The 26403-nt window shown below is 51.5% G+C and overlaps 1 protein-coding gene across 4 annotated transcripts in view; it reads right to left on the bottom strand.

The window, feature by feature from the left end:
• MYH11 (myosin heavy chain 11) overlaps positions 1–26403 on the bottom strand; it is a 126017-nt gene that overhangs the window by 49934 nt on the left and 49680 nt on the right. For 2 of the 4 annotated variants that reach the window (XM_047838895.1, XM_047838897.1), the window contains exons 4-9: positions 24649–24676; positions 10287–10389; positions 8756–8776; positions 6514–6606; positions 5028–5091; positions 2105–2203 (exon numbers count right to left, since the gene is read on the bottom strand). In XM_047838895.1, coding sequence (XP_047694851.1) covers positions 2105–2203; positions 5028–5091; positions 6514–6606; positions 8756–8776; positions 10287–10389; positions 24649–24676 — 408 coding nt within the window. The remainder of the gene's footprint in view (positions 1–2104; positions 2204–5027; positions 5092–6513; positions 6607–8755; positions 8777–10286; positions 10390–24648; positions 24677–26403) is intronic. The other 2 variants (XM_047838896.1, XM_047838898.1) reach the window with 1 other exon arrangement.

Genomic DNA, 26403 nt, shown 5'->3' with positions numbered 1-26403 from the left:
CATTCCCTGTCTGCCCTTCTTCCAATTCCTACCTTACCCTATAGCACTGCTTTTAACTCTTTGGGCTGTTTCTTCTGGCACTTACCACGATCTCTACATAATAGCTTTAATTTAATCACATGTAACATACCTTTGTATATACTACATAACGCGTCCTATATTACATGGGCTTATAAAAGTTATAATGTTATGTTTACATATCATGTATAATAGGCTATTTCTGGATATTTCAAGATGAGATCTTACCTACTGACCCCTCTATAATGGTGGATAAAGATTTAGCTCTCTCACACCACCTCCCCTCACCTCCAACTATTTCCAGTCAAGTTGCTACATAAGTTGATATCAGAGCTTGTCAAATCTAGTCTGCTGGTTGTTTTTGTAAATAAAGTTTTATTGGAACACAGCCACTCTCATTTCCTTGTCGATTTTCTATGGCTGCTTTTACGTAACAGTGGCAGGCAGATTTGAGTTGCTGCAACAGAAACCATACGGTCCTTTAGCAAAAACCATGTGGCCCTTTAGCAAAAACGTTTGTGACGACTCCTTGTGGTGACTCCTTGTTCCTATCATGAAACATTGTTTATCATGAAACATTGTTCTCTGTAAAGTATATTCTGTGGTTACACTTAGTTGTTGCTACTCAGCTCTCTCTTCCCCTTTCTCTCCCCAAATTTATAACTGCTTCCCTTTTTCTTGTGCTCTTTGCTTTTAGGACACCCCCTGGCACATCAAGTGTCCTCTTCCAGATCAATCTTTAATGAGGCTGGATTTGGTTGAATATTTTTGGAGGAAAGTCGATGAGATGTTTTTCTTTTTAAATAAAGGTCTTTTATGGGTCAAGTCACTTGGAAGGTGCCTCATGTTAAAGTGACCCAAGACACCAGATAACTCCAGCCTGTGGATTAGCCTTGATGCCTGATTACAGTCACAAGGATCTGGGTCTTTGCCAAGATTTCATTTCGCAGACTATGGGTAAATTGCCAGATATCTGATCTTCTCTAAAAGCCTTTGGGGTGCCTGGGTGGCGCAGTCGGTTAAGCGTCCGACTTCAGCCAGGTCACGATCTCGCGGTCCGTGAGTTCGAGCCCCGCGTCAGGCTCTGGGCTGAGGGCTCGGAGCCTGGAGCCTGTTTCCGATTCTGTGTCTCCCTCTCTCTCTGCCCCTCCCCCGTTCATGCTCTGTCTCTCTCTGTCCCAAAAATAAATAAATGTTGAAAAAAAAATTAAAAAAAAAAAGCCTCACCGTTTTCCAGATCTATCATCAAGAATAAAAACGGCCCGTAAGAATTTCAGTACTTAGCCTTAAAGACTAGGGACAGAGCACAAAACTGGATCATTCTCCCTAAGCCACCTCATAAGGTCCCACACTGTAACTGACAATTAATCTAATTTCCAAGGTACCGCATATGTTTGGCACCTCCCCACTTTCCCCCAGAGGCTGAACCTTGAAATACGCCTCATCACAGCAAAGGCACCAGCACACACATCTTTGTTGGCGATTTTCTTAAGCAAAAGGACGAACCCTGGGCCACAAAACCGATGGGAAGCAAAGTCTGGATTGTCTTCATAACATTTCAGTCTTAAAATTATTACTAGAATTTAGACTGCACTATGTACCCATATTCACTGGTAGATTCCTTTTTTTCAGGTATGTGATTTGCATATTCTTTTAAGCATATGCAAAAAAAAAGGGGGGGGGGTTGGTTAGCAAATTGCGGTAAGTTCAGACATACATGCAATTTCCTACTGGAATCTGATATACAGTATATTGCCTTTATGGGAAAAGTATCTCCCCTACCATTGACAGATGTTAACCACACGTACTGTGGTGACCATTTTGCAATATATACAAATATAGAATCATCACGTTGTATACCTGGACGTAACATGTTATATGTTAGTTATACCTCCGTAAAAATACTTTTTTTTCCTACCACAGAGGTGAACAAACTATGGCATACTGCCTACTTTGTAAATAAAGTTTTATAGTAACACAGCTATGCCCACTGGTTTACATATTGCCCATGGGAAGGGCTGAACCCCCCCCCCCACTGGCTACCCCCCCCCCCCCCCCCAGTGATGCATCCTCACAGGTCACTTACTTTTCATCTTGTCCTTCGCTCCAGCAATCAGGTAGTAAAAGATGTGGAACGTCCTCTCGTCTCTGGCTTGGCGAATGGCCCGAGACTTCTCCAGCAGATCTGGTTTGGGAGGAGTTAAGAACTCCGGGGATACCACAGAGTGTCTCCTTTCGGGAACCCAACCTTCCTCCCCATCCCTGTCTCAGCAACTGAGGGAGGGGGGGTGGGCTCTTTTAAGCCTCACCAACTATCGTGGGAAGTAAAGGCAAATATCATTTGCATTTTCAATATAGGGAAACGGAGGCTCAGGGAAGGAGGTCGTTTTCCGAGAGCACACAGCTAGCAGGTGGCAAAGCCATGTGTGGGTGGCCAAAACCACCCTGGCCAAGGGGCTGGGGCTCAACTAGCCTGGGGAAAGGGAACGTGAACACAGCCCTAATGAAGGAAAGGAGGGCCTGTTGCCCTGTGCAGGGGCATGGAGACCACGGGGGTCCTGGAGGGTGGCCGAGGGCACACGGGCAGCTGGGAGGTTGCACCGGGTAGATCTCTTCTCCTTAAGTGTGATGTTGCAGGACCGTGGGGCAGGCCCTCCCGGAGCCCTAAAACCGGCTGGCAATTGCCTCTCCCTCCTGAGCCCATTGCCACCTGTGCGGCCTTAGAAGGCCCGTAAAGACCCAGGTCGCCGGCCCACCCCCGGAATTCCAGGTCAGCAGGCCTGGGAAGCACCGGGAGGTCTGTGTGTCGAGCAGGCGACGCAGGGAGCACACCGTCCCGGTCCCTGACCCGAAGGGCGGAAGCTGAGGGACGGGGCCTCTGCCCAGGATTTGCCACCAACACCAGAAACGAACAGCTGAGAAGCGTGTGTGAAGGGACCGGAGAACAGACCGTAAGACAGAATCTTCTTCTTCTTCCCCCCGAGAGGGGGAATCTCAGCCCAGAAAGGGCACCTGGTGTCAGCGTGGCTGGGCTGGCTGGAGGCCCGGGGCCCGCTTCCCACCGAACCAACGGGAAGCTGTGCCTGTAAAGCCTCAAGAATCCAAGCTCCACCGGCCCGCCAGTGCCCAGCTCCTGCTCATCTGCACCCCCGTGGAAGCTCGGGGCAGCTCCCAGAGTCGGGCCAGAGTTCCAGGACACCCAGTGAGCCCAGGGCCCAGGCCGGTGCCCCGCCCCCTCCCAAAGCAATCCCTGCGTAAGGTTAGCGGTTATAAAAATACCACAAGGTCTACAATCTCTTTTCCCAAGTTTCAGAAGTTTCTAGATTTGTGGACAGACCACTGTGGACATACTACGAACATTCTAGAAGGTTCTCAATGGCTCTGAGGGAGCCCACTGATAGTCCTGCAGCCAAAGATGTCATTGTTCTCCTACGGGGAACAAAGAGACTACAAAGAGCCTCGTGTGTGCTCGGCGGGTTTTACCGCCAGCCGAGTTTTGGTTTCCGGAAGTTTTTGGGTTTTAGAGTCTGTGGGCCTATATTAGAAGAGGCCTTGTGAGGCAAAACCACTCTTCATGGCCTGACACAGCAGAGCAGGGGAGAGGACACCATCTAATCCAGGGGATCTGGGGGGCACAGAGCAGAAATGCGTGGCCCTCTGTTCTTTAGCGGTTAGGGTTTTGCTGATTTTAATACAGTGATACAGAGTCTGGTTCTCACGTGTGACTTCAAGGAGCTCCCACTGGCTGTGGATGCCTCCCTAGATGAATACAGACATCGTAGGCCAGACGAATACGGATTTTCTGGGGGGAAAATGTCTGAGTGGATTAAAATGGAAAATGACCCAAGAGAGCGATGATGTGACAGCCACGGACGTTCACTTCCGGCCAAGCCCTGGGCCAAGGGCCACGCGGATCATTTCATTTAAATGACGATTTAAGAGCCGCCCCATAGGTAGGTGCTGTTATCACCCCCCTTTCACTGGTGGCAAAAGTGAGGCTCAGAGGGGTGCCTGGGTGGCTCAGTCGGGTAAGCGTCCGACTTTGGCTCAGGTCATGATCTCATGGTTCGGGAGTTCGGGTCCTGCATCAGGCTCTGTGCTGACAGCTCAGAGCCTGAAGCCTGCTTCGGGCTCGCTTGCTCTCTCTCTCTCTGTGTCCCTCAAAAGTAAATAAACATTAAAAAAAATTTTTTTTTAATGAGGCTCAGAGAGGTCAAGTGACTTGCCCCAAGCCCCACAGCAAATGAGGCAGAGCTGAGAATGGACGGAGACCTGAGCCACTCCAAATACCCCCCCTCATCCAGGGCACCAAAATGCAACTAGAACATTCCCCAGGGTCCCAGGAGCCAAGCAAATGCTCCACAAGCAGCAATAAAAATACAACGTCCTTGGGCCTGAGAGGCACCTGCCATGCTTCTCAGGGGATCTGTCACTGGACCATAGACTTGGTCCCCGAGTCCAGACATTTCCAAGGGGCTCCGCTCTGCCAACCAGATTCTCTCCTTGGGGGCAGATTCTTCCTCCACCTTTTCCTATCTCTGGACTGGACACCGGTCACAGACCAGCTCCCTAAGCAGCACCAGGGGTCCACGGCTCAAGGAGGATGAAGGCACGATCACGCAAAAGCCAATCCTCAACCGGCCTCATTCTGCCCCTCGTGTGGTTCTAAGAGCCGTACATGAGTTAATTCATTCTCACAATCCCTCTGAGAGGCAGGCAGTGTTATCACCCCCACTCCACTGACGAGGCACAGAGAGGTCGAGTAACCGGCCCAAGGTAACTCAGCTAAGCAGAGGTCAACCCAGAATCGAAGGCAAGCTGTTTGGGGTTCACAACCGGGGTCCGCATTTGTGGGACCACAACAACCCCAGGCAGATTTGTTCTGGAAGGAGCCCAAGAGCCTGGGGACGGAGGGGCCGCTCTGCCACCTTTCTTGGGCCTCTCAGGCTCTAGGGCAGGAGGTGGGTTACGGGGCGGGTCCCGCGTGGCCCAGGCTCAGCAGAGGATACACGTCTCGATGTTGGCTCCCACGATGTAACCAGTGACATCGAAGTTGATGCGGATGAATTTGCCCTGCCAACAGGAAAACACGGTTCACGGGGGGGCTCCCCAGCCTCAGCTCCTCACCCCCCCCCCACCCTGCAGGCAAGTGGAGACATGTCGGGGAGCATTTGGGGGTGGGAGTGGGGGGACAGAGAGAGTTTCTTGCAAACACTCAGAATCTCACAGGTCAGCATGTTGGAAGGAACTACCGCCAACTGAGCTGGGGGAGGATCCAGGCCTCGCGATGTGAAACACATTCGCAAATCAATTTCATTTGGCTCTTGCACTGGCCCTCGGCCAGTCATGGCAACCCCCGTTTGTTTATTCGTTTAAATTTTTTTTAAATTTTTGAGAGAGCGTGCGTGCAAGTGGGGGAGGGGCAGAGAGAGAGGGGGACAGAGGATCTGAAGCAGGCTGCACGCTGACAGCAGAGAGCCCGATGTCGGGGGCAAACTTGCAAACTGTGAGATTATGACCCGAGCTCAAGTCGGACACTTAAGTGACTGAGCCACCCAGGTGGCTCTGGTTATCCCCATTTTCAAGGTGGGAAAACTGAGGCTGGGCAAGGTAGTACGACCCGCCCAATGGGATACTGCTCCTGAGAGGTAGAACCATAAGTAAGGAGAAGGCAAGTTTTGGGGCAGCCAGTGGCTGGAGGGCTCCCTCCCTGCCCCCACCCCAGAAGCATGCTGGCTCAGCCACAACCCACCAGGGTCAAGTTCATCCAGCTGGGAATCAATCCTCCTCTTTGGGACATGTGGGCCATGTCTTCATGTCATTGACCACCCACTCTCAGGGTTCTCCTACCCCCTCCTTAGGCTCAAGGGAGAAAGGGAGACCCTTGGAGCCCAGGGACGCATCTGTGGGAAGGTGGCGGGGACTCTCAGCCCCCCAACTAGACCACAAACTTCATGAAGGCTGGAACAGCTTCTGCACTGCTTGCTACAATCCTGTGAGCCTAGTGCAGCATCTTAGTACACAGTGGGTGCCTAATAACTAACCGAGCCACTGAGAAAACAAAAGAGAATGGTGCCCGTAAAAGCATACGAGTGACTGTATACAGTAGGCGCCTAATAAATACTTGCTGAAGGATGTACGTGCCTGGACACAGTGGGTGCCCAATTTGCGTTTTGAATGAGCACTGGGTTAAGCGTTCAGCGCCTCCTAGGTGCCCAGTAAACGTCTACTGAATAAACGTCAAACGCCTAACAGGTGCCTAGTATACAACAGATGCTCACTGGCCAACCGTTGAGTGAAGAGCGAACGAACGAATGAGGGGATGTGTGGCAGGAGCCCTTCCTTGCGGCACCGGAAGGTTGAGGCAGGACCGAAGATACGGAACAAAGTGCTGTTGTGATGTGCGCCCTCCACCCCTTCCGTCGCGGGCCCCCTGCATGCACAGACTCTGCATCCTCGGGCAGGGGAGGACGCCACAGGAGTTTTGCTACTTACAAACCGTGAAGAGTTGTCGTTCTTGACCGTCTTCGCGTTGCCAAAAGCCTCCAGAATCGGGTTTGCTTGTAGAAGCTGCTTCTCCAGCTCACCCTAAAAGTTACCCACATCTAGTTAAAGGAGAAAGTAACCCAGGCACTGACAGTTCTGCCCTAGACGGATGTTGTCCCCAAACTCTGCCCTTAATCTACAGGTTCTCTCCTATCCTATAGCCTACGCTGTTTGAGACTCCAATGCCCTTGTCTAGGTTTGCTCAAGGATTTCAGGAGAGAAGCAACTGGCTGGGCTCTCTGATAGCTAGGACACCGGATCCCTAGCAAGGTCACTTTTTGACCAGGGCTTGCTTATCTATACAATGCCATTTCACTCAGAACCGCTGCACAATGTTGGGGATGTCATTTATATCGTAATGAATTCTGCTCCTTGGAGTTGTGCAGTGCACAACCTGCCCTGCTGTCCACGGCGGTCCTGCTACTGCTCATGTTTAACAAGCATCTGTCTTCAAGCTAAACCACTACAATCCCTCTCCTGACGGTTTTAGGGTGATTTGTTTTTTTAAGTTGCAATTTTTCTTTTCTCAGGGCGAGTTGCCTGAAGTCTTTTACGAAAGACAAACAGAGAATACAAAACCTGCGGGGAATACTTTTAACTGACTGGCAGGAAAAAGCTTCAAAGCAGGTTGCCTGAGCTTCATTCATCAGGTTAAATGCAGCTGAGACTGCACACAGCCCACTGGCCCTTTCTGAGGGGGTCTCCTTGCACAAACGCGGTCATGTGATTAATCGTGGCGGGAAAGGGCCAACGAGGTAACGCATGCCAAGAAAGCGATGAGCTGCTTTTGCCTAGCCCCAAAACACGGCAGTTGCAGACTGGTCCAGTGGCCTCCCGTCCAAGCTCCTCCCCCAGGTCTCCCCCGGGGAAAGGCTGGGTTCTGAGGGTTTTTTCCTCGTTCCCTCTGCTGTGCTCCCAGCCCCTTTGCTCAGGCCAGCAGGCCAGGGCTAAAGAGAAGCCAGGAATGGTTCTAGAGGGGGAAAGGAGCACACAGCTCTCTCCCTGGGCTGCTGTACACAGGGAGGGCATCATGGGTAAGCTGTCCCTAAAGGGGACAGTGTTAATTTCTCCATGTGCTCTCTGCAGCTCCCAGAGATGAACCCATCTGAGCGGACCCGCGTACACATACGAGGAGAGCACGGGGCTCTCCTTGGCTGGTGGGAAGAAAACTAAAGGGATTACTCCTGTCAACCCAAACTTGGGGTCCCAATATCCACCGAGAAAGATTCCCTTTCTAGAATGGGAAATCCAGCTGGTGGGACCAAAAGATCCTTCTCAGGGGGGCTTTAAACATGGGGGTCTGATCCAATCCATTCATGGTATGGATGATGAGACTGTGGCTCAGAGAAGTTAAGTGACTTGGCCAAGGTCACCCAGGAGCAGATCCCAAACAAGAACCCCAATTGTCCTGATCCACCCATGCCGTTGCCTCCCAGGAGCTAACTAAGATGTGATCCTAGCACATGCTAGGGCTTCTGAGGGTCTCTTCCAGAATGGGACCCATACGTCAGCCCCCCAAGCTCTGCGTTAGAGATGAGTTTATATCTGCAGAGGTCCACGCAGGACCCTGTCGTGTGTCGCGTAGCTGGGGCCTTACCGTGCCACCAAAGCCAGGGCATCGCCAACCCCAAGTCTCCCGGCTCTGGAGCCTCGGGTCAAGCAACGAGCATGCAAAGACAGACACACACTGCACACACATGCACAAGGGCACACTGGTGCGTGGGGGGCAGGGCTCAGGGAAGAAACTTAGGGAGGAGGGAGGAAGGCATGCCACAGCAGGGCCATTAACTGACTGTCAGTCAAGCCAGGGAAGCTTTAGGGACAGGCAGTCCTGAAACGCTCAACCGGGTGGGACAGACGCTTCTGGGGCGGTCCAGTCAGGGGAACCGGTGGCAGATGCGTTCATGGGAAGGGCGAGGAGATTCGTTCTGAACTGGGGACATCCGTTCCTGGCTGGAGGACACCCTGGGGCATTCCGACGGGGGTCCTGCGGCTGGTGTACGGGCCCCCACACCACACCCTGGCATCCGACCGCCGCAGGACCGCACTCCGGGGAACTGGGTCTGGGCTGGGAAACTCGAGGGCCCCTTCTACCATCAGCTACGGGACTCAGTGGGTGCGTCAGGAGCATGCAGGCCTAATACACTCTGTGCCTCCCGTCCACACCAGGAAAACACTCTCAGTTACTCACGTAGGCAAAAGATGGGCCTTGCTGTGGTTGAACGATACAGTATAAAAGAAACGTCAGTGTTATTTCAATCACACGCGCGTCGGGGTCTGGAGAATTAGGATTTCCATTCCCCGCCCCCTCCCCGCCCCCACCAGACAGCCTGGATTCCCCGAGATAACTAGGGAGGCAGCGGCTCTCCTTTGATTCCGTGGCCTTTCGGTATTGCTTGCTCCCTTTTAACATTTCTCAGCGACTGAGACGTCGCAAAAGGCTTTGTAACTGCTGGGGCCGAGGGGGGGCTCTTTAAAATGTTATCAATGAGACGCGTCTGAGACGCGTTTGCGCGCACAGAGAACAAAGTGTCTGACACATCGTAGGCACCTGGTAAAGACCAGTTATTAAGCGTTATTATTTCTTGTGTCGAATTACGATTACAGGGAGGGAAAAGACGGCGGGAAGCAACGTTTAACTGCCAGGTAAACTTAGCTGCGGGGTTCTAGGCTCCTGCACGCTGCGCCAGAGACAGCGGGGAGAGGCAGGACCCTGAGTCTCCCGCAGGGTTCCAGCGCCCGTGCCCGCTCCCCCAGCGCCTCCGGGCCAGCTGTCCCTGTGACTGAGCCACCTGCGAGGGCTGGAGAGCAAGACCCGGAATGGCAGGAACCGGGCCCCCCTCCCCCAAAGCTGTCCTGAAGCATCCACTCTGCCATCTCCCCGGCCCTAGACCTTGAGACAGAGCGCCCCCTGAGTGTCCCCTCTTGTGGGACAGATGCGTCAGCGCTAAGACAGAGGAGGAGAGGGACGGGCCGAGGAAGGGAGGGTTCCAGAAACCTACTCTTCTTTTCCTTCCGAGCCCTCAGGCTGAGGCAGCATGGGTTTATCTGCATGGTTATTTGACCGTCTCTCTCCTCCCCAAGCGTCTGGAAGCCCGGTGGGTTAGAATGACGGCATCGCTCGGACTCAGCACCGGACCCCATCCCACGATGCCCGCCACCCAGCTGATACTCGGGCAACTGAGCTGGACCAAAGCCCAGAGCTGGGTGACGCTGGTATTCCCAGGCCCTGGGGTCCCAAAGGGGCACGTGGAAGAGGGACGGGTGCGTCTCAGCTCTAGGGAGTTTACAGCAGTGGTTCTCAATCAGGGGCACCTGGGGATGCCTGCAGACGTTTTTGGTTGTCACCACCTGGGACAGCCTCTCGTGGGGAGAGGCCAGGAGGCTGCTCAAAGTCCTACAGTGCCTAAGGCAGCCCCACAGCAGAGAACGGACTGGTCCAAGATGGCAGTTCCCAGTACTGGGAAGCCCTGAGGTGAAGCAAGTGTCCTGCGGTGGCAGGAGAGGGCTCGTCCCGTCTCATGGAACAGGACCCTCAGGACGATGATCCTGGCTGAGGCGAGGAAGCAGCCAGGCCCTAAGGGCCCACCCGGGTGGGAAAAGACCACCCTTGTGAGTTGCTGGGGCAAGGGGCCGGTAAATATGGGCCTGGCCCTCTCACCAGAGCCCAGAGACCCGTGTGCTAGGTCACGACCACAACCACGGAGGGGTGCTGCACTCACCGTGATGCTTGTGTCCTTCTTGCCCTTGTGGGAGGAGGCCACCACGGCCAGGTACTGGATGACCTTCTTGGTGTTTTCCGTCTTCCCGGCTCCAGACTCGCCTCTGAAAGACACGGGAACAGTGAGCCGCTGGAAATCACTGCCCCCGGTGCTCTGCGGGTATCTTTCTGCAGCTCTGGGTCATTTACCAGGGAGGCTTGCCCAGGGTCGTGCCACCGGGATGGAGCTGGGCCGGGCCTCAAACGCTGGCCACTTGCTCCATCTACTCCTGAGAGGATGCAAGAAAGAATTCAGATGGCAAGACAGAAAGAGAAAAACTGAGTTTTCCCACCAAGATCCAAACTTAGGTTTATTTGGACTCCTCTATTTAAAAAAAAATTTTTTTTTAACGTTTATTTATTTTTGAGACAGAGAGAGACAGAACATGAACGGGGGAGGGTCAGAGAGAGGGAGACACAGAATCTAAAACAGGCTCCGGGCTCTGAGCTGTCAGCACAGGGGCCCGATGCGGGGCTCGAACTCACGGACCGCGAGATCGTGACCTGAGCCGAAGTTGGCGCTCAACCGACTGAGCCACCCAGGCGCCCCTCCTCTATTTTTTTTTTAAGTTTATTTATTTATTTTGAGAGAGGGTGCAAGAAGGGGTAAGGGCAGAAAGAGAGGGAAAGAGAGAGAATCCCCAGCAGGCTTCTCTCTGTCAGCACAGAAGCCAACAAGGGACTCAAACCCACAGACCATGAAATCATGACCTGAACCCAGAAACAACAGAGCAGAAAGAACACTGAGTTCCTCTATCCCCCTGGAGCTCAAGGTGCACAGCCTCCGTCACCACCAACGTCCCCCACCGGAGCGTTACGCTTGCTAGAATCAATGAATACACTGACACAGCCATCACCCAGAGTCCAGAGCTCACCAGAGTTCGCTTTTGGTGTTGCGCACTCTATGGGTTTCAACACGTGCCTAATGACATGAACCCACCATTATAGAACCACACAGAATAGTTTCTCTGCAAATCATCTACTTTTAAGACATCACTAGCTTTGTTACCAATAGAAAGATCAGGCAAAGGGCAGCCTTCCAGGAAGGAGATAGGTACCTCTCACAGCACCAGAACCTAAAGTCAAAGATTTAGAAGCTTCCCTTACAGGTTATCTTACCAGCTGTTGGGCAGATATCAGCCACTTCACCCTCTGGTGAAGCCCACTCTGATTGTAAGGTGGCTAGCTAATGATCGGAGTCAAACATCAAAGAATGAACCTGGTTGAAGTAATTCACACTAAAGTGTAAATGACTGATACATTCAGATGGGCAGAGCATTGTTTGTTTTTTCAAAAGAGTACTCCTAGAAAATGAGATTTTTTTTTTAAAATCAAATGGCTTTTTCAAACCACCTGCCTCTCTTGGCCACCAAGGATCATCATAGTGGGACTGTTTAATCTGAGGTTTCCAGATACTGCCTCTAACTCTCCCATTCTTTCTAGTTAATTGGAAAGACAGGGCCTCAAGCAAAACTTTCGTCCCTTCTTGTCCTCCCCTCTGGTTTTCTTCTCTTGACTTTCCCTTATTTGCCTAGACTCTGATTTTCTGAGCTCGCTGAATATTCTGAAACACAAGAGAGCATTTTTGTTAAGTCTGGAAAAGAATGCGTCTACCGCGAGGTCAGCTCAAGGTTGTGCATGCTGAACCGGTGCCACAGCACTAGTTCAGTCCCTGCTCTTTTTTTTTTTTTCCTTATTAGGAAAGAAAGAAATGAATTTGCCCTGCCAAGGACCCGCTAACAACTTTGCTCGGGGCTAAAAAAGAAACACGTGGAAACACGTGTGCTGAATTTCCGGACCTAGCGCCCTGGGGCCCGACGTCCAGACATCAAGTGTCTGATCTCCAGGTATGAGGACACATCCTCAAGCCAGGCTCAGTACAGCCCTCTCCCTCTTCCTAATGGTCTTTATCCCAATGGCCACATTATTTCATGTGGCCTCAGAGGCACTTTGTGAATGGGGAGCCGTGGAGTCATTATGCCCCTTTCTTCAGGGGGAAAGAGTTCAAACCAAAAAAAAAAAAAAGAAAAAAAAATTTTAAGGAGAGAGTTGACTTTTTTAGGAGTAGAGGTCATACACTCACCGTTTCACACGCGTTGTCTCCTTTACCTTCCCTCTCCTAATCCTGAGGGTACGACATACCACTTCCTGGTTATTACAGAGGTGGAACTCTGGCCCAGAGTGGGTAAGCAGCTTGCCCTAGGTCACACAGCGAGGCAAGGACACAGTCAGGTCTCTGATGCCGATGTCATCAGGACTCTTTCTACTGCATTTTGCCCAGTCATTCCATAAGGCAGGCCCAACGCTCGGGGGACTTGCTTTAGTACTGAGGCCAGAAGAAGGGCACAGGAAAAGGAATTGATGTTTGATGTTTGTTGAAGGCCTACACTCTGCTAGGCACTGGGCTCACGAATCTTTTCATAAACCTCCCAACAACCTAACAAAAGACTCACTGGTGATCCCCGTCACGCCCCTGGGGAAACTGAGGCTCAGGGATTGTTGGAGATCGTGACTGCTCCTGCTATCACACAAAGAGGTAATGGAGAAGAAATGAGGTCTCAGTGTGGGTCTCTTCGATGCCACAGCTGCTGTTGTGCCCGTTGCCTTTTTATTTTGGTGAGAAAAGAGGACGGAATGTTGAAAAGACAGAGTGAAACCCAGAGTGAAGCCCTCTCCATCCAAGGGCTCTTCCATATATGTGGGAGTCTTGACTCGCCTTGGCAGGCTCTTTGAAAATGTAACCAGGGATCAAATGAACCGAACTACTCAGTCATTTACACCTTAGTATGAATTACTTCAATCAGGCTAACCTCAGAATGCTTGACAGACATCATCCGGGCTGAAGGGGCTAGCTTCTCATCAGAGCAAGAAGGAGGAGAGAAAATCTGAGCGTGGGAAGTCACCTGGGCAGGTGGTCCTGAGCCTAATTCCGATCTGAGGCAAGAGTCAGGACGCAGTGTACCCCGCGTCCAGATCCCCAGATGCTCTCCTTTCCCATTATAACCTCCTCACTTTCCATCTTTGTTTTCAGCCTCTCCTGCCTCTTCTCTTTTACAACAAAGATGTGGCATGACCATGATTGTGGCCTTGGCCTTCCACCTTACAAGGGAGGGGAAGAGGGGCAGACGCTCCAGGAATCAGCTCCTCCCCCTGTGGACTGCTTGGCTCAACAATTTCCAAGTTTTATTGATAAAAATAAATTGTCTTGGGAGGTTGTGCCAAAGAAAACACCCCGAGCTCCAGGCTCATGGGTGTCTGAAGATTGATGTGCTCTGGGCTGCTTTCAAAACATTAGTATCTTTGCTTTTTTGACCTCTGATCTCTGGGGGTGAAGATGCCTTCCTGATCCTAGCACCCTAAACCACTGTCCTGTTTCATAGGGCCCTTGCTGCCTGGTCCCCTCCTCGTGACCGTGCAAGGCCTCCTGGCCGTGTAATTACCCCACTGCCCAGTCCTGCCCCAGCGGCAATGATAGCTTATGTTGCTGCCGTCTTCAAATTCTTAATGCTTTTTGAATAAAAGGCTCTGCATTTTCATTTTGCATGATTTTACACATCGTGTTGCTGGTCCTGGATCCCAGGGCTGAACCCCATTTACAAGCCCATTTCAGCCTGCAGTCTGCCCTTGGCATCAAAGCCACATTAACTCTGGGTTTCTTTTTTTTTTTTTTTAATTTTTTTTTTTAATGTTTATTTATTTTTGAGACAGAGAGAGACAGAGCATGAATGGGAGAGGGGCAGAGAGAGAGGGAGACACAGGATCGGAAGCAGGATCCAGGTTCTGAGCCATCAGCCCAGAGCCCGATGCGGGGCTCGAACTCACGGACAGTGAGATCGTGACCTGAGCCGAAGTCGGACGCTCAACCGACTGAGCCACCCAGCCGCCCCTTAACTCTGGGTTTCAAGCTGTTCAGTCCCCAGTCCTCAGGTGACTCCTGCTCCTGTCCTCCAGCTGTCCAACTCCTACATACCCTGCAAAGCCCAGGTAAGCATTGCCTCTCTTCTGAATACTGCCTCTAGGCAGAAGCAATGCCACCTTCCCCCACAGCATTAATCAGCAGAATAGCACAATGGGCTCCAAGGTGAGACTGAGTTCAAATCTCTGCTCCGCCAGTTACCGGTATGACCTTGGGTGGGTCATTTAACTACTCCCATGCCGTGGTTTCCTTATCTATAAGACAGGCATAATTAAAGCACTTACATGATTGCTATAAGGATTAAATGAGCATGTATATATATAAAATGTTCAGAACAATGCCAGATATGCAAAAATGTGAGCTATTACTCCTTACTAATGATTAATTTCTTCCCTAACGCTTATATCAATACTTATATATTAATGCCTCTACAATGCTTATATTCTGTTTATATCAATAATGTCAACACGTATTCTATTACTAAAATATAAATCACGTCCTATTTTCCCACTGGATAAGCCAGGAGGTGGCAAACCATTCCTGTGAAGAGCCAGACAGTCAATACTTTAGGCTTCGTGGGTCATGCATTCTCGGTCCCAACTACTCAGCTCTGCCGCGGTAGCCGGAAAGCAACTAAGCACGGCTGTGTGCCAATAAAACTTTATTTACAAAAATAGAGGAGGGCCTCATTTGGCCCACTGGTCAGAGTTTGCTGACCCCTGGCTGTATCTCCTTGTGCTCTCCTGCCCATTTTAAAGTTTAACATCCTCCCCAGGGTCTAGAAGACCCCCTCACCGCCCTCTGATCTCCCCCTCCCCTACTCCCTTCTCTCTTAATCTAGCCCCTCGTCACACACGGGTTACTCCTTGAACACACAGCTCCCTCTCAACCCAGGGCCGCTCCACGCCTCACCCATGCTCCCAGGTTTACTCGCACTGTATGAACTGCTTCCTAGACCAGACAGGACTCGGGTCTAAAAATTAGATTTGCTCCCTTTCCAGCTTCCTGACTGCATAATCATCTGTAGCAAACTGTTAGTCCCAGCTGGGCTTACCTTGACCCCTGCTACTTTGTCAAAGCTCATACCCTGCTATCAACATGTTGGTCCTCAAATCACTCTGGCTGATTTTAACATTGGCCAAAATGAAATTTAATAAGCAGAGCTAAGCTGATGACAGTTCCGGGGCGACTGGATATATTGGCCAATAACAGCGGAATGGTTGGGATTGCCTTTGCAACAACGGCCAATGCCTGCTTTTTTTTCCCCCCTCGAGTTAGTTAACATACAGTGTAGTTAACTAACTACACTGTCTTGGCTTCAGGAACAGAACCCAGTGATTCATCTCTTACACATGACACCCTGGGCTCACCCCGACAAGTGTCCCCCCTAACGCGCATCACCCGTTGAACCCACCCCCTACCCCCAGCAACCCTCAGTTTGTTCTCTGTATCTGAGAGTCTCTTAGCGTTCGCCTCCCTCTCTGTTTTTTCATCTTATTTTTCCTTCGCTTCTCCTATGCTCATCTATTAAGTTTCTCAAATCCCACACAGGAGTGAAATTATATGGTATCTTTCTCTAACTTATTTTGCTTGGCATAATCCATTCTAGTTCTAACCATGTTGTTGCCAATGGCAAGATTTCATTCTTTTTCATCACCTAGTATTCCATTCTGCTGTGTATACACACATACACACACACACACACACACACACACACACACACACACACACTCACACACCACATCTTTATCCATCATCAGGTGACGGACATTTGGGCTCTTTCCATAACCCAGCTACTGGTGCAGCCAATGCCTGCTTACTGGGCACTGGCTAGGGGACAAGGAGACTGTCCCCACCCTCACTGAGCTCCCATTCCAGGAGAGGGAGACAGACCCTAGCCAAGGAAATAAGCAATTAGGGTCATTTGAGGCTCTGTTATTGCCGCCAGGGTGGCATGATGGGGGGCCGAGATGGAGGGGGGGGCCATGGGTGGGTCGCCAGAATGGGAGCGGAGCCCTACAAAATGCAAAGGAGCCCTGCAGGAAGGACCAAGGGTAGGGGGCAGCCGGCAGAGGGGACAGCAAGGGCAAAGATCCACCGCAGGGAAATATTCTGCACACGCAGGGAGCAGGGAGGAGCTGGTGTGGCTGGAGCACCAGGAGGGAGGCGGGTGGTGGTAAGTGATGAGGGAAGAAAGGGGCCAGATCACGGACAGTCTTCTCGGCTGCGGTGAAGAGTTTTGCTTTCATTCCAGTGAGTACAGGAAACCATTTCAGGAGAGGAATGGGGCTTGAGGACCCATGAGGGGAACATCAAAAGTGCAGGCAGCTGATTCTTGGGGGGGGGGCGGCGAAGAGGGGGTGCTCACCAGGAGGCAGTGGCATTGCTTTCTCTCTTACACAAATTAATTCATTGAATCCCACAAACAACCACCCAGCGGAGCACCTATTGCCCCATTTTACAGATGGGGAGACTGAGGCTCGGAGAAGTTAAGCCACTTGGTTCTGGGAGCATACAAGCTGGTTGGTGATAGGGCTGACCTCAAAACCCAAGAGGTTTGACTCTGAAATCCACACCCTGCTGTGCCATATGACTTCTCACAATGAGTAGCTATGGAAGGAAGGAAGGAAGGAAGGAAGGAAGGAAGGAAGGAAGGGAGGCAGGCAGGCAGCCAGGCAGGCAGCCAGGCATGAATGAGACATGGTCACACTGGGGAGCAGGGGGGCATGGCTGCAGGACGTTTAGTTAGGGGGCTACCACAGTGGTCCAGGCAAGAGGTGAAAGGAGCCTGAACGAGACATGGGCAGAATCAGAGGAGTGGACGGAGGTAAGAAATACTTCAGAACCATGCTAATGCAGAAAACACTAGCTATAGGCTATTTAAATTAGTTAAAGTCAGTTAAAAAAAAACCCAGCCCCTCAGTCACATGAGCCATGTTTCAAGTTCTCAGCAGCCATCAGCACACAAAGCCTTATTGGCCGGCACTGTTTTATTTATGTATTTTTTTAAATGTTAATGTTTATTTATTTTTGAGAGAGAGAAAGACAGAGCATGAGTGGGGGAGGGGCAGAGAGAGGGGGAGACACAGAATCTGAAACAGGCTCCAGGCTCTGAGCTGTCAGCACAGAGCCCGACGCGGGGCTCGAACCCACGGACCGCGACACCATGACCTGAGCCGAAGTCGGTCGCTCAACCGATGTTGTGGGGTGGTTCCCTTTTCATCCTCACGGCCTCTCCATAAACCCGGCTCAGAGAGGTTAAGTGACCTGTGCAGGGTCACACAGGTCGGAAGCCATCTGTAAGTAAGCCATACTCTTCCCTGCTCCCCTCTGGTACAACGTTAAATCCGTTCACTCAGCAGATGTGGACAAGAAATGCCATGTTCCTACAGATGCCGACGAGCAATGCTGTTTCTTCCTGGGAACCTTGGGAGGTGCAAGGCTCACACACATGCCTGGGGCACAGGTGCTCCAAAGGCTCCCGCCAGCTGCTCACTCTATGACCTTGTTTTATGTGCCTTTCTGCTTAAAGACCCTTTACCATATATATTGTTGATTCGCTAACATCGAACTCATGGCCAACAGCCCTGTAACTCATGTCTGAATGAAGGTCATCCAACCCATGAATTTTCTCTATCGGACATATCCAACCGTCTTGTGCTTAGGAAGCCAACACTTCAGGTCGCCTGGGTGGCTCAGCTCCTTAGGCATCCGACTTCGGCTCAGGTCATGATCTCACAGCTCGTGATTTTGAGCCCCCGCGTTGGGCTCTCCACTTTCGGGGCAGAGCCTGCTTCGGATCCTCTGGCTCCCTCTCTCTCTGTCTCTGACTCTCTCTCTCAACGATAAATAAACATTTTTTATTTTTTTATTTTATTTTTTTTCAACGTTTATTTATTTTTTGGGGGACAGAGAGAGACAGAGCATGAATGGGGGAGGGGCAGAGAGAGAGGGAGACACAGAATCGGAAACAGGCTCCAGGCTCCGAGCCATCAGCCCAGATCCTGACGTGGGGCTCGAACTCACGGACCGCAAGAGCGTGACCTGGCTGAAGTTGGACGCTTAACCGACTGCGCCACCCAGGCGCCCCAAATAAACATTTTTTAAAAAGGGAAGACAGCACTTCAGCTGGAGGCTTGGGGGGCATTATCAACAGCGAAGTCACCAACCAAAAGCCACAACAATGCAAAAACTGTGGTGCTAAATCTAGCATGTAAGGTACACTTGTTCACAGCCAGAGAGCTGAAACAAGGCGGCAGGGTTCCCTCAGCTGGCAGGCCACTCAGACTTTTCCTGGCTCTGCACGTGTCCTCGAACGCCCCCACAAGCACCATGAGCATCGGTTGGAGGTTACAAATACATATCAGCAAGTAGCAATGAATTTGTAAACATGGCATCAGTAAATAATCAGGACCGATCGCACGTATATCCTTATATACACGCTTACATTTAGTTCTTAAGTCCGGAAACAATCAAAGCTACAATCCACGGGGGGGGGGGGGGGGGGGGGTTAAATAAAATACGGCATGTCTGGGCAGTCACTAGGAGGAGGGACGCTGGTTTATGTCTGATGACATACAACACACTGCGAGGGCACTGCTGAGTAGAAAACACAAGGGCAGACCAGCACGCACAGAAGGCAGCTGGATCCTCCTGGGGAGGGGAAAAGACCCGTGTAGCCCCGGGAACACTGGGTCAGCGTTCTCCTGCGGCAGAAGTTGTCTGGGGCAGAACCACAGCCGCCCCTCAAAGGGCGTGAGACTTCCAATTTGCCACAGTCCCCACCACTCCCTATTGTGCTCCTGGCCTAACCCACCCCTTCCTGTCACCTGCCAGGCTCCCCTGAGCATCTGCCTCTGTCAATCCTGGTCTGGGGATACAAAGAATGTTTGTAAGCAGCTATCTGTAGAACCCCTGGCCACGCCTAACAATGCATCAAGATAATATGGACACACTGATCATGAATATGGATCGCTAGCATTCATTGTCACTCCGGACATTTCTTCCCCTTGCTTTCGCTTTCGTGGCTGAGCAGGAAGTGGCACTTGCGTTCGCAAGTAACTTACAAGTAACAACTCTGTTCACTGCGCACAAAAAGGCATCACCGGGCCCTGCTCTCAGTGCTTTCCATGAATTAACCCACTGATTCCTCACGACCACCCTGTGAGGTGGGTATAGTTGTCCATTTTGCAGGTGAGGAGACTGAGGCTCAGACAGGGTAAGTGGCTCTCATGGCAGAGCTGAGTCCAGGACTCCCTTCTTCCCCGTCTAGCTCACGGGCTGCCCCTAAAGTGAAAATCTAGCCTGTCCTAGAGCCAAAATGGCTTCATGTTGACCTGCTCAGGGCATCAAACTGTCGTGACAGTGTCACTTAGGAGCGTAAAGGACCCCAGTACCTCCCCCCACAAAATGCTTTACTTCGTCAGCCAGGAGAGTCGGCTAACAGTCTGAGGACCCCCATCCTGGGCTGGGCTTGCTCCCAGTCGAGGCTCCCCAGGAGCTGAGACCAGGGGCCTCTCTTCAAGCCTTGCAGGCACAGGTAGTCCCAGAAGTCTTTCTGCCACAAAGCCTGCACCCAGGGGTCAGCAATCTGGGGGATGAACCAGACATTCCCACTGCAAAATGTGCATCAGAATCTCCAGGACCCCCTAGTCCTCCCCCAGCTCACGCCTCCCTCCCCTTCTGGGCTCCCAAACGGGCCCCAGAGGGGTGGCATTTTAGCTCCTTTCCTCTGCTGGCAGGGACCCTGCTCCCAGGGCCGCGCCACCCCCTCTCCACCCCAAGGCAGACAGGCGCACGCAGTTCTGATCCAGCCATACCCTCGGCGTCCCCTGCGAGCATGCCTGTGACAGTGTTTGCCTCCCTCCCAGCTCACTGGCTGGCCTCCCCGCTTCTCAAGCGCCCCACACTAGATAAAAATACGGGAGTGCCCAGCCCTGCCCCAGGCACCAAGTCAGAAGACGTGGTATATATACGCAACGGAATATTACTCAGCCATCAAAAAGAATGAAGGACGCCCGGGTGGCTGAGTCAGTTAAGTGTCTGACTCTTGGTTTCAGCTCAAGTCGTGATCTCACCGTCCATGAGTTCGAGCCCCACATCGGGCTCTGCGCTGACAGCGTGGAGCCCGTTTGGGATTCTCTCTCTCCTTCTTTCTCTACCCCTCCCTGGCTCGTGCTGTCTCTCTCTCTCTCTCTCTCTCTCTCTCTCTCTCTCTCTCTCTCAAAATAAATAAATTAAAAAAAAGAAGGAAGTCTTGCCATTTCCAATGACATGGATGGAGCTACAAGGCAATATGCTAAGTGAAATAAGTCAACCAGAGAAAGACAAATATCATAGGATTTTACTCACATGTGGAATTTAAGAAACCAAACAGATGAACATATGGGAACGGGGGCGGTAGAGAAGAAAGGGAAACAGACCACAAGAGACTCTTAACGATAGAGAACACACAGGGGTGATGGAGGGGGAGCGGGGTGGGGGATGGGCTAGATGGGGGATGGGCATTGAGGAGGGCACTTGTTGGGATGAGCACTGCGGGTTGAATGCAAGTGATGAATCACTGAATTCTACTTCTGAAACCAACACTGCCCTGTATATTAACTAACTAAAATTCAAATTAAAAAAATAATCAAGGGGCGCCGGGGTGGCTCTGTCAGATAAGCATTTGACTCGAATCAAGCCATGATCTCATGGTTCGTGGGTTCAAATTGACCACACAGAGCCCTCTTGGGACTCTTTCTCTCCCTCTATCTCTTCCCCTCCCCCTCCAAATGGAGTAAATAAACTTTAAAATAAATAAACAAACCCTGACTCTGCCCCCCCCCCCCAAAAAAAAGTCTCCGGGTGAAGCCAGGGGATCAGTTTCTTGGTCTCTTGAACCAGTCACTAAGGAACTGATGTACAGCCACATCTGGGGACAGAAGTCTGGCAGGACCCACACCCAGGGGTACCTGAGATGGCTTTACGCAGGACATGGTCCAAAAGCAACCTGACCAGGAAAGGGGCGATTGGCTCAGATATCACTACCAAACCCAGAAGTTCAACCTGCGCCAGGTGATGAAGGTCATGTTAGGTCACCTGGATGTCACGTGGATGTGAGGTGCCCCCTGGCACGGTGGGGTGAAGGAGGCACCTCACTCCCGTGTCATTCTCCCCCAAAACCATGACCTCCGTCTCATGACCAAGAACATCAGACAAATCCAGACGGAGGGACGTTCTACTAAATCCTCCATCAGTCCTCAAAATCAGCAGGGTCATGAAAAGCCAGGAACGCCCGAGAAACTGTCCCAGCCAGGGGACGCTCAGGCAGACATGATGATTCAATGTAATTCTGGATGGGATCCTGGACCAAGATAATACTGGAAAAACTAGTGAAAATTAAGGTCTACAGTTTAATTAACAGTAACATTCCAACGGGGCGCCTGGGTGGCTCGGTCGGTTAAGCATCCGACTCTTGGTTGTGACTCAAGTCACTATCTCATGGTTCGGGAGTTCAAGCCCCGCATGGGGCTCTGCAGTGACAGCACAGAGCCTGCTTGGTATTCTCTTTCTCTCCCTCTTTCTCTGCCCCTCCCCTGCTCTCTCTCTCTCTCTCAAAAATAAATAAATAAACATTAAAAAAAATAGAGCAGGGTGCACCTGGGTGGCTCAGTTGGTTAAGTGTCCGACTTCAGCTCAGGTTATGATCTCAAAGTTTGTGGGTTCGAGCCCCGCATTGGGCTCTGTGCTGACAGCTCGGAGCCTGGAACCTGCTTCAGATTCTGTGTCTCCCTCTCTCTGCCCCTCCCCTATTCATTCTCTCTGACTCTCTCAAAAACAAAACCATTAAAAAGAGAGCAGAAGGGATAAGGGGAGACGGGGTGAAAGCAGGAAGCCTACATGGGAGGGAACACTGGCCATAGGTAAAGAACCCAGTGGGAAACCTTTGGAAACCCTGTAGTTTTATAAGAGGCAATGTTTTCCCTGGGGGGGAGTGGCAGAAGGCTGCTGTCAGCCTGAGCCACCTCCCCTGGAGGAGAGAATGACCCAACACTGGCATCTCCCACCACTGAGTCTGAGCAACCCAGTGGGAAGTACAGGGATGGGGGTTCCCAGGTGGCTCATGCAAGCCCCCCCAGACCCTAACAGCACCAGCGTATGTCCCCAAGTGGCACCTCTGGGCCCCTTGAATGGTCAGAAAGATCTGATCTGCCTCTTGTCCACACCCTCACCCCAGCCTGTAAGGCCCTGCTCTCTGACCACATCCTCCTGCCCATCCCCTTCTGACCAGCCCTTTCGACTTTCTCTGTCCCCCAAAAGGCAAATGGTCCCACACCCCATAAACTTTGCCCTTGCTGTTCCCCACATGAAACTCTTCTCCCAAACTCTCCCAGGGTTTGCTCATCACAAAGATTTGAGCTCATGCTTTGTAAGTGGTTGAGCCAGCATGGGCAGGCTGCAGATCTTTCCCCCTAAACCAGTGCACTAAATATAAAAGCCACCAGCCCTGGGAATGGCTCTTCCTAGAAAGAGGGCTTCTTCTGGGGGACATGCTCAGGCCAAACTGATCTCTCAGTTTCTTAATTAGAACATGATTCATCTGACCCCAGGGCCTTTGCACGTGCTGCAACCTCTCCCCTCCCTTCTTCTTTGCCATTTCTGCCCAGCAGAAGAGGGGCACCTGGGTGGCTCAGTCAGTTAAGCATCCAACTCTTGATTGTGACTCAAGTCAGGATCTCATGGCTCGGCAGTTCAAGTCCTGCATCGGGCTCTGCGTCGACAGAACAGAGCCTGCCACAGCGCTACTTTGGAGAGGCCTTTCCTATTTTCCCCAGTTAGAACAACTCCCATTTACACATTCTCCTAGTTCCTAATATATTTCATTCTTTGTAACTTTCACAGTTTGTCATTATACACTTACTTTGGTGATTTAAAAAGTGTGTATGTATTTTTTTTTCTAGTTTCTGAAAGGTCGCCCCTTCACAGGGTGAAGCAATAAAGTCAAAGAGCATAAAAGACAAGTATGTGACTATTGTCCTCCTGCTGTTTCCCTCTTGAGAACAGGGATCCTTGAGAAGAGGGATCCTGTTTATTTTGGGCTCATTCCCATCTGCCTAATGGTCACCAGGAGGCCTGGCCCACTCAGTCTGTTGGGTAACAAATGATGGAGGGAGTGATACAGGGGTTCAAGTGGGAGCGACGGGTATGGGCCTCTGGTTGCTGCTATAACAAATTACTAGAAACTCGGCATCTGTGACCACACAACTGCGGCAGTCAGACGTCTGACATGGATCTCAATGAGCGAAAGCCAAGGTGTTGGCAAGGTTGTATTTTCTTCAATATTTATTTTTGAGAGAGAGAGAGAGAGGGATCGAGAGTTTGAGAGAGAGAGAAAGAGAGAGCGCACTAGTAGGGGGAGGGGAGGGGGGGCAGAGGATCTGAAGCGGGCTCTGTGCTCACAGCAGGGCCCGATGTGGGGCTCGAACCCATGAACCATGTGACATGACCTGAGCCAGAGTTGGATGCTTAACCAACTGAACCACCCAGGCATCCCAGCTTGTATTTCTTCCTGGGAGCTCTAGGCAGGAGTCCAGCTCCTTGTCTTTTCCAGCTTCTAGAAGCTGTTCTCACCCCTGGCGTCCGCTCTCTTCAAAGCCAGCAACCTTAGGTCAAGTTCTCACATTGCATCTCTGGCCCTCTGCCCTGATGTCTCCCCTCTCTTCTACTTTTAAGAACCTTGTGATTATATTGGGCCATCTGGATAACCTTGAAAATCTCCCTATTGTAAGGTCAGCTGATTAGCAACCTTAATATCATCTGCAACCTTCACTCCCCCAGGCCACGTGACCTGCCATGGCCACGGGTTCCAGAAGTGAGGATGTGGAGATCGCTGGGCACCCATCACTCTGCCCATGACAAGAGGGGTTTTCCTGAATGTCAAAGATTCTCTGAATGGTTCTAAATTGAGTAGTAGCTTCTGACGACGTCTTTGGGCCTTCACCAAAGACACAGTGACCCCAACCACTAAATATGGCACAGATGTGGTTGCTGATTGTGAGAGTTTCGGGCAGTAGTTTAACACAGGCCCAGATTTCCTCCCTCACAGAGATGCCCTCTCCCTTGACAGGGCTGTTAGGCAATTAGATGCAAATCCGTCTGTGAAATATTTGCTTCAGGGCCTGGCACGCAGTAAGCGAGCACAAAATGCTCGTTTTAGAAAGGCGGATGGTGCAGAACAAGATGGAACCAGGCATCACTGACGGGTTGGCTGTGCCGGTCTCAGCATGAGGCCATCCGCGGAGCAAACGCTGAGTTTGCTCTGGGCCAGCTCCCTCGAACGCATCAAAGAGCCCTGCCCTCAAGGACCTTTTTCTTCAGTAGGTTGGACCTCAACTGTAGAAAAACAGGAAAGACGAGTTCCACTTACGTGCACAGAATGGACTGGTCCTCTCGATCTGAGAACAGAAAGGAAAAAGGCCGTGAATTAGAATCAGCTCCTAGCTAATGGCCCTCCCCAGCCCCCCCGCCCCCGTCCTAAACTCCTGCTCACTGGCCCCACCAAAGGTGGCAAGGGGCCAACTGGGCTCTTTGCTCAGGGCACAGGGGACAAGAGCAGAGCCAGGAGGGCAGCAAAGCCCTTTTAGATACTCTTCCCTACCCCTGAGAGTCCTGGAGGCGGCCCCAGAAGGCTGCTGGAGTCTGACTAGTTCAGAAGGCAGTGGGCATCCCAGCCCCACCAGCTGTGGGGGGGTCCCAGGAGCTCACTCTGCCAGATGGAACAGACTGGGGTCCCACTCGGCCACTTTCCAACTCTGTGGCGTTGGGTGAATGGTCTTAACCCCTCCATGCCTCAGTTCCTGCACCTGGAATGTAGGGAAGTGGACAGTTTGGGTTTGAAAACCTAGCATTTTCCTTTTCTGGGAAGACCATCCCGTGTTCCTCTAGGAGACGTGCCCCTGGCCCCACCCCTGGCATCATATACCCCATGTTGGTGGGGCTGCCCCACTTGGTCCCCCAGCCAAGTGGATGGGGACGCACAGCAGGTGGACAGAGCCCCGAGGGGCCTTACTTCCTGCCCCCAGATCCCAAGGAGCCCGTCCCCGCCATTTCTGAGGCCGGATCCCCAGTCTTCCCACCCCATCTGTGAGCCCCCTGATAATCCTGCATTCATTCCTTTCCTAGATAAGGTGCCAAGCCGGTCTCCGTTGCTGACCACCAGAGAACCCAGGCAGGGGACACAGGGCATCGTGAGATTAAACACAATCAAGCAAACGTTACAGATCACCTTCTACTCTTAAAGGGGCCTCAGAGGATGGAGCCAGGCTCCGGAACCCACTTCCACTCCTGCGAGGGATACTGGCAGAGTTACGGACACCTTCAATCCTTGGCGAATTAACCGTAACTGAGAAATCAGAGCATCCTGTCTGCCGACGGGCAACACCAGAGTGGAAGGCATTTCTGAAATCCACTCTATGGATCCCCCTCTCCATCTGCACCTCGCCAAAGATCTCCCTAGATCTTGTCCCATCCCCCTCCAAACCCCTCTCACAGCGATCTTCCTGATGCACCGAGCTGCCGATCACTCTGCGACCTAACGCTCTCCCACTTTAGAAGTTTGTCAAAGAGTCCAACGTAAACTTACCATGTGATCGGCACTCCAGTTGTTGGCATACACCCAAGAGAACTAAAAGCCTGTATCTCTGCAAGACGGACCCCTGAACATTCACAGCAGCATTATCGTAAGAGCTAAAAAGTGGAAGGGACCCAAATGCCCATCACCTGGTGAATGGATAAACAACAGGTGGTCTATTCATACAAGGGAATATCATTCAGCCATAAAGACAGTGACGTACTTGTCACACAAGCTACAACACGGATGACCCTTGAAAATACTGTGCTAAGTCAGACACAAGAGGCCACATATTGTAGGACTACGTCTACACAAAATGTCCAGAGTGGGCAAATCCATAAAGTCAAAAAGCAGATCAGCAGTTGCCCGGGGCTGGGGGTGGGATGACTGCAAATCGGCATTTGGGGTTCTGAAACCGGATTAGGGTGTTGCTTACATAATACCGTCGGTTTACTAAAAACCTCTGAAGAGTGTACCCTTAAAATGGGTGAATTTTTGGTACGCAAATATTATCTCAATAAAGCCGTCTTTAAAACGCCAGTGCCGGGGCGC

Source organism: Prionailurus viverrinus, chromosome E3 (genome assembly GCF_022837055.1).
Source record: "Prionailurus viverrinus isolate Anna chromosome E3, UM_Priviv_1.0, whole genome shotgun sequence".
Classification (NCBI taxonomy): Eukaryota; Metazoa; Chordata; class Mammalia; order Carnivora; family Felidae; genus Prionailurus; species Prionailurus viverrinus.
This window is presented reverse-complemented; position numbering and strand designations above follow the sequence as displayed.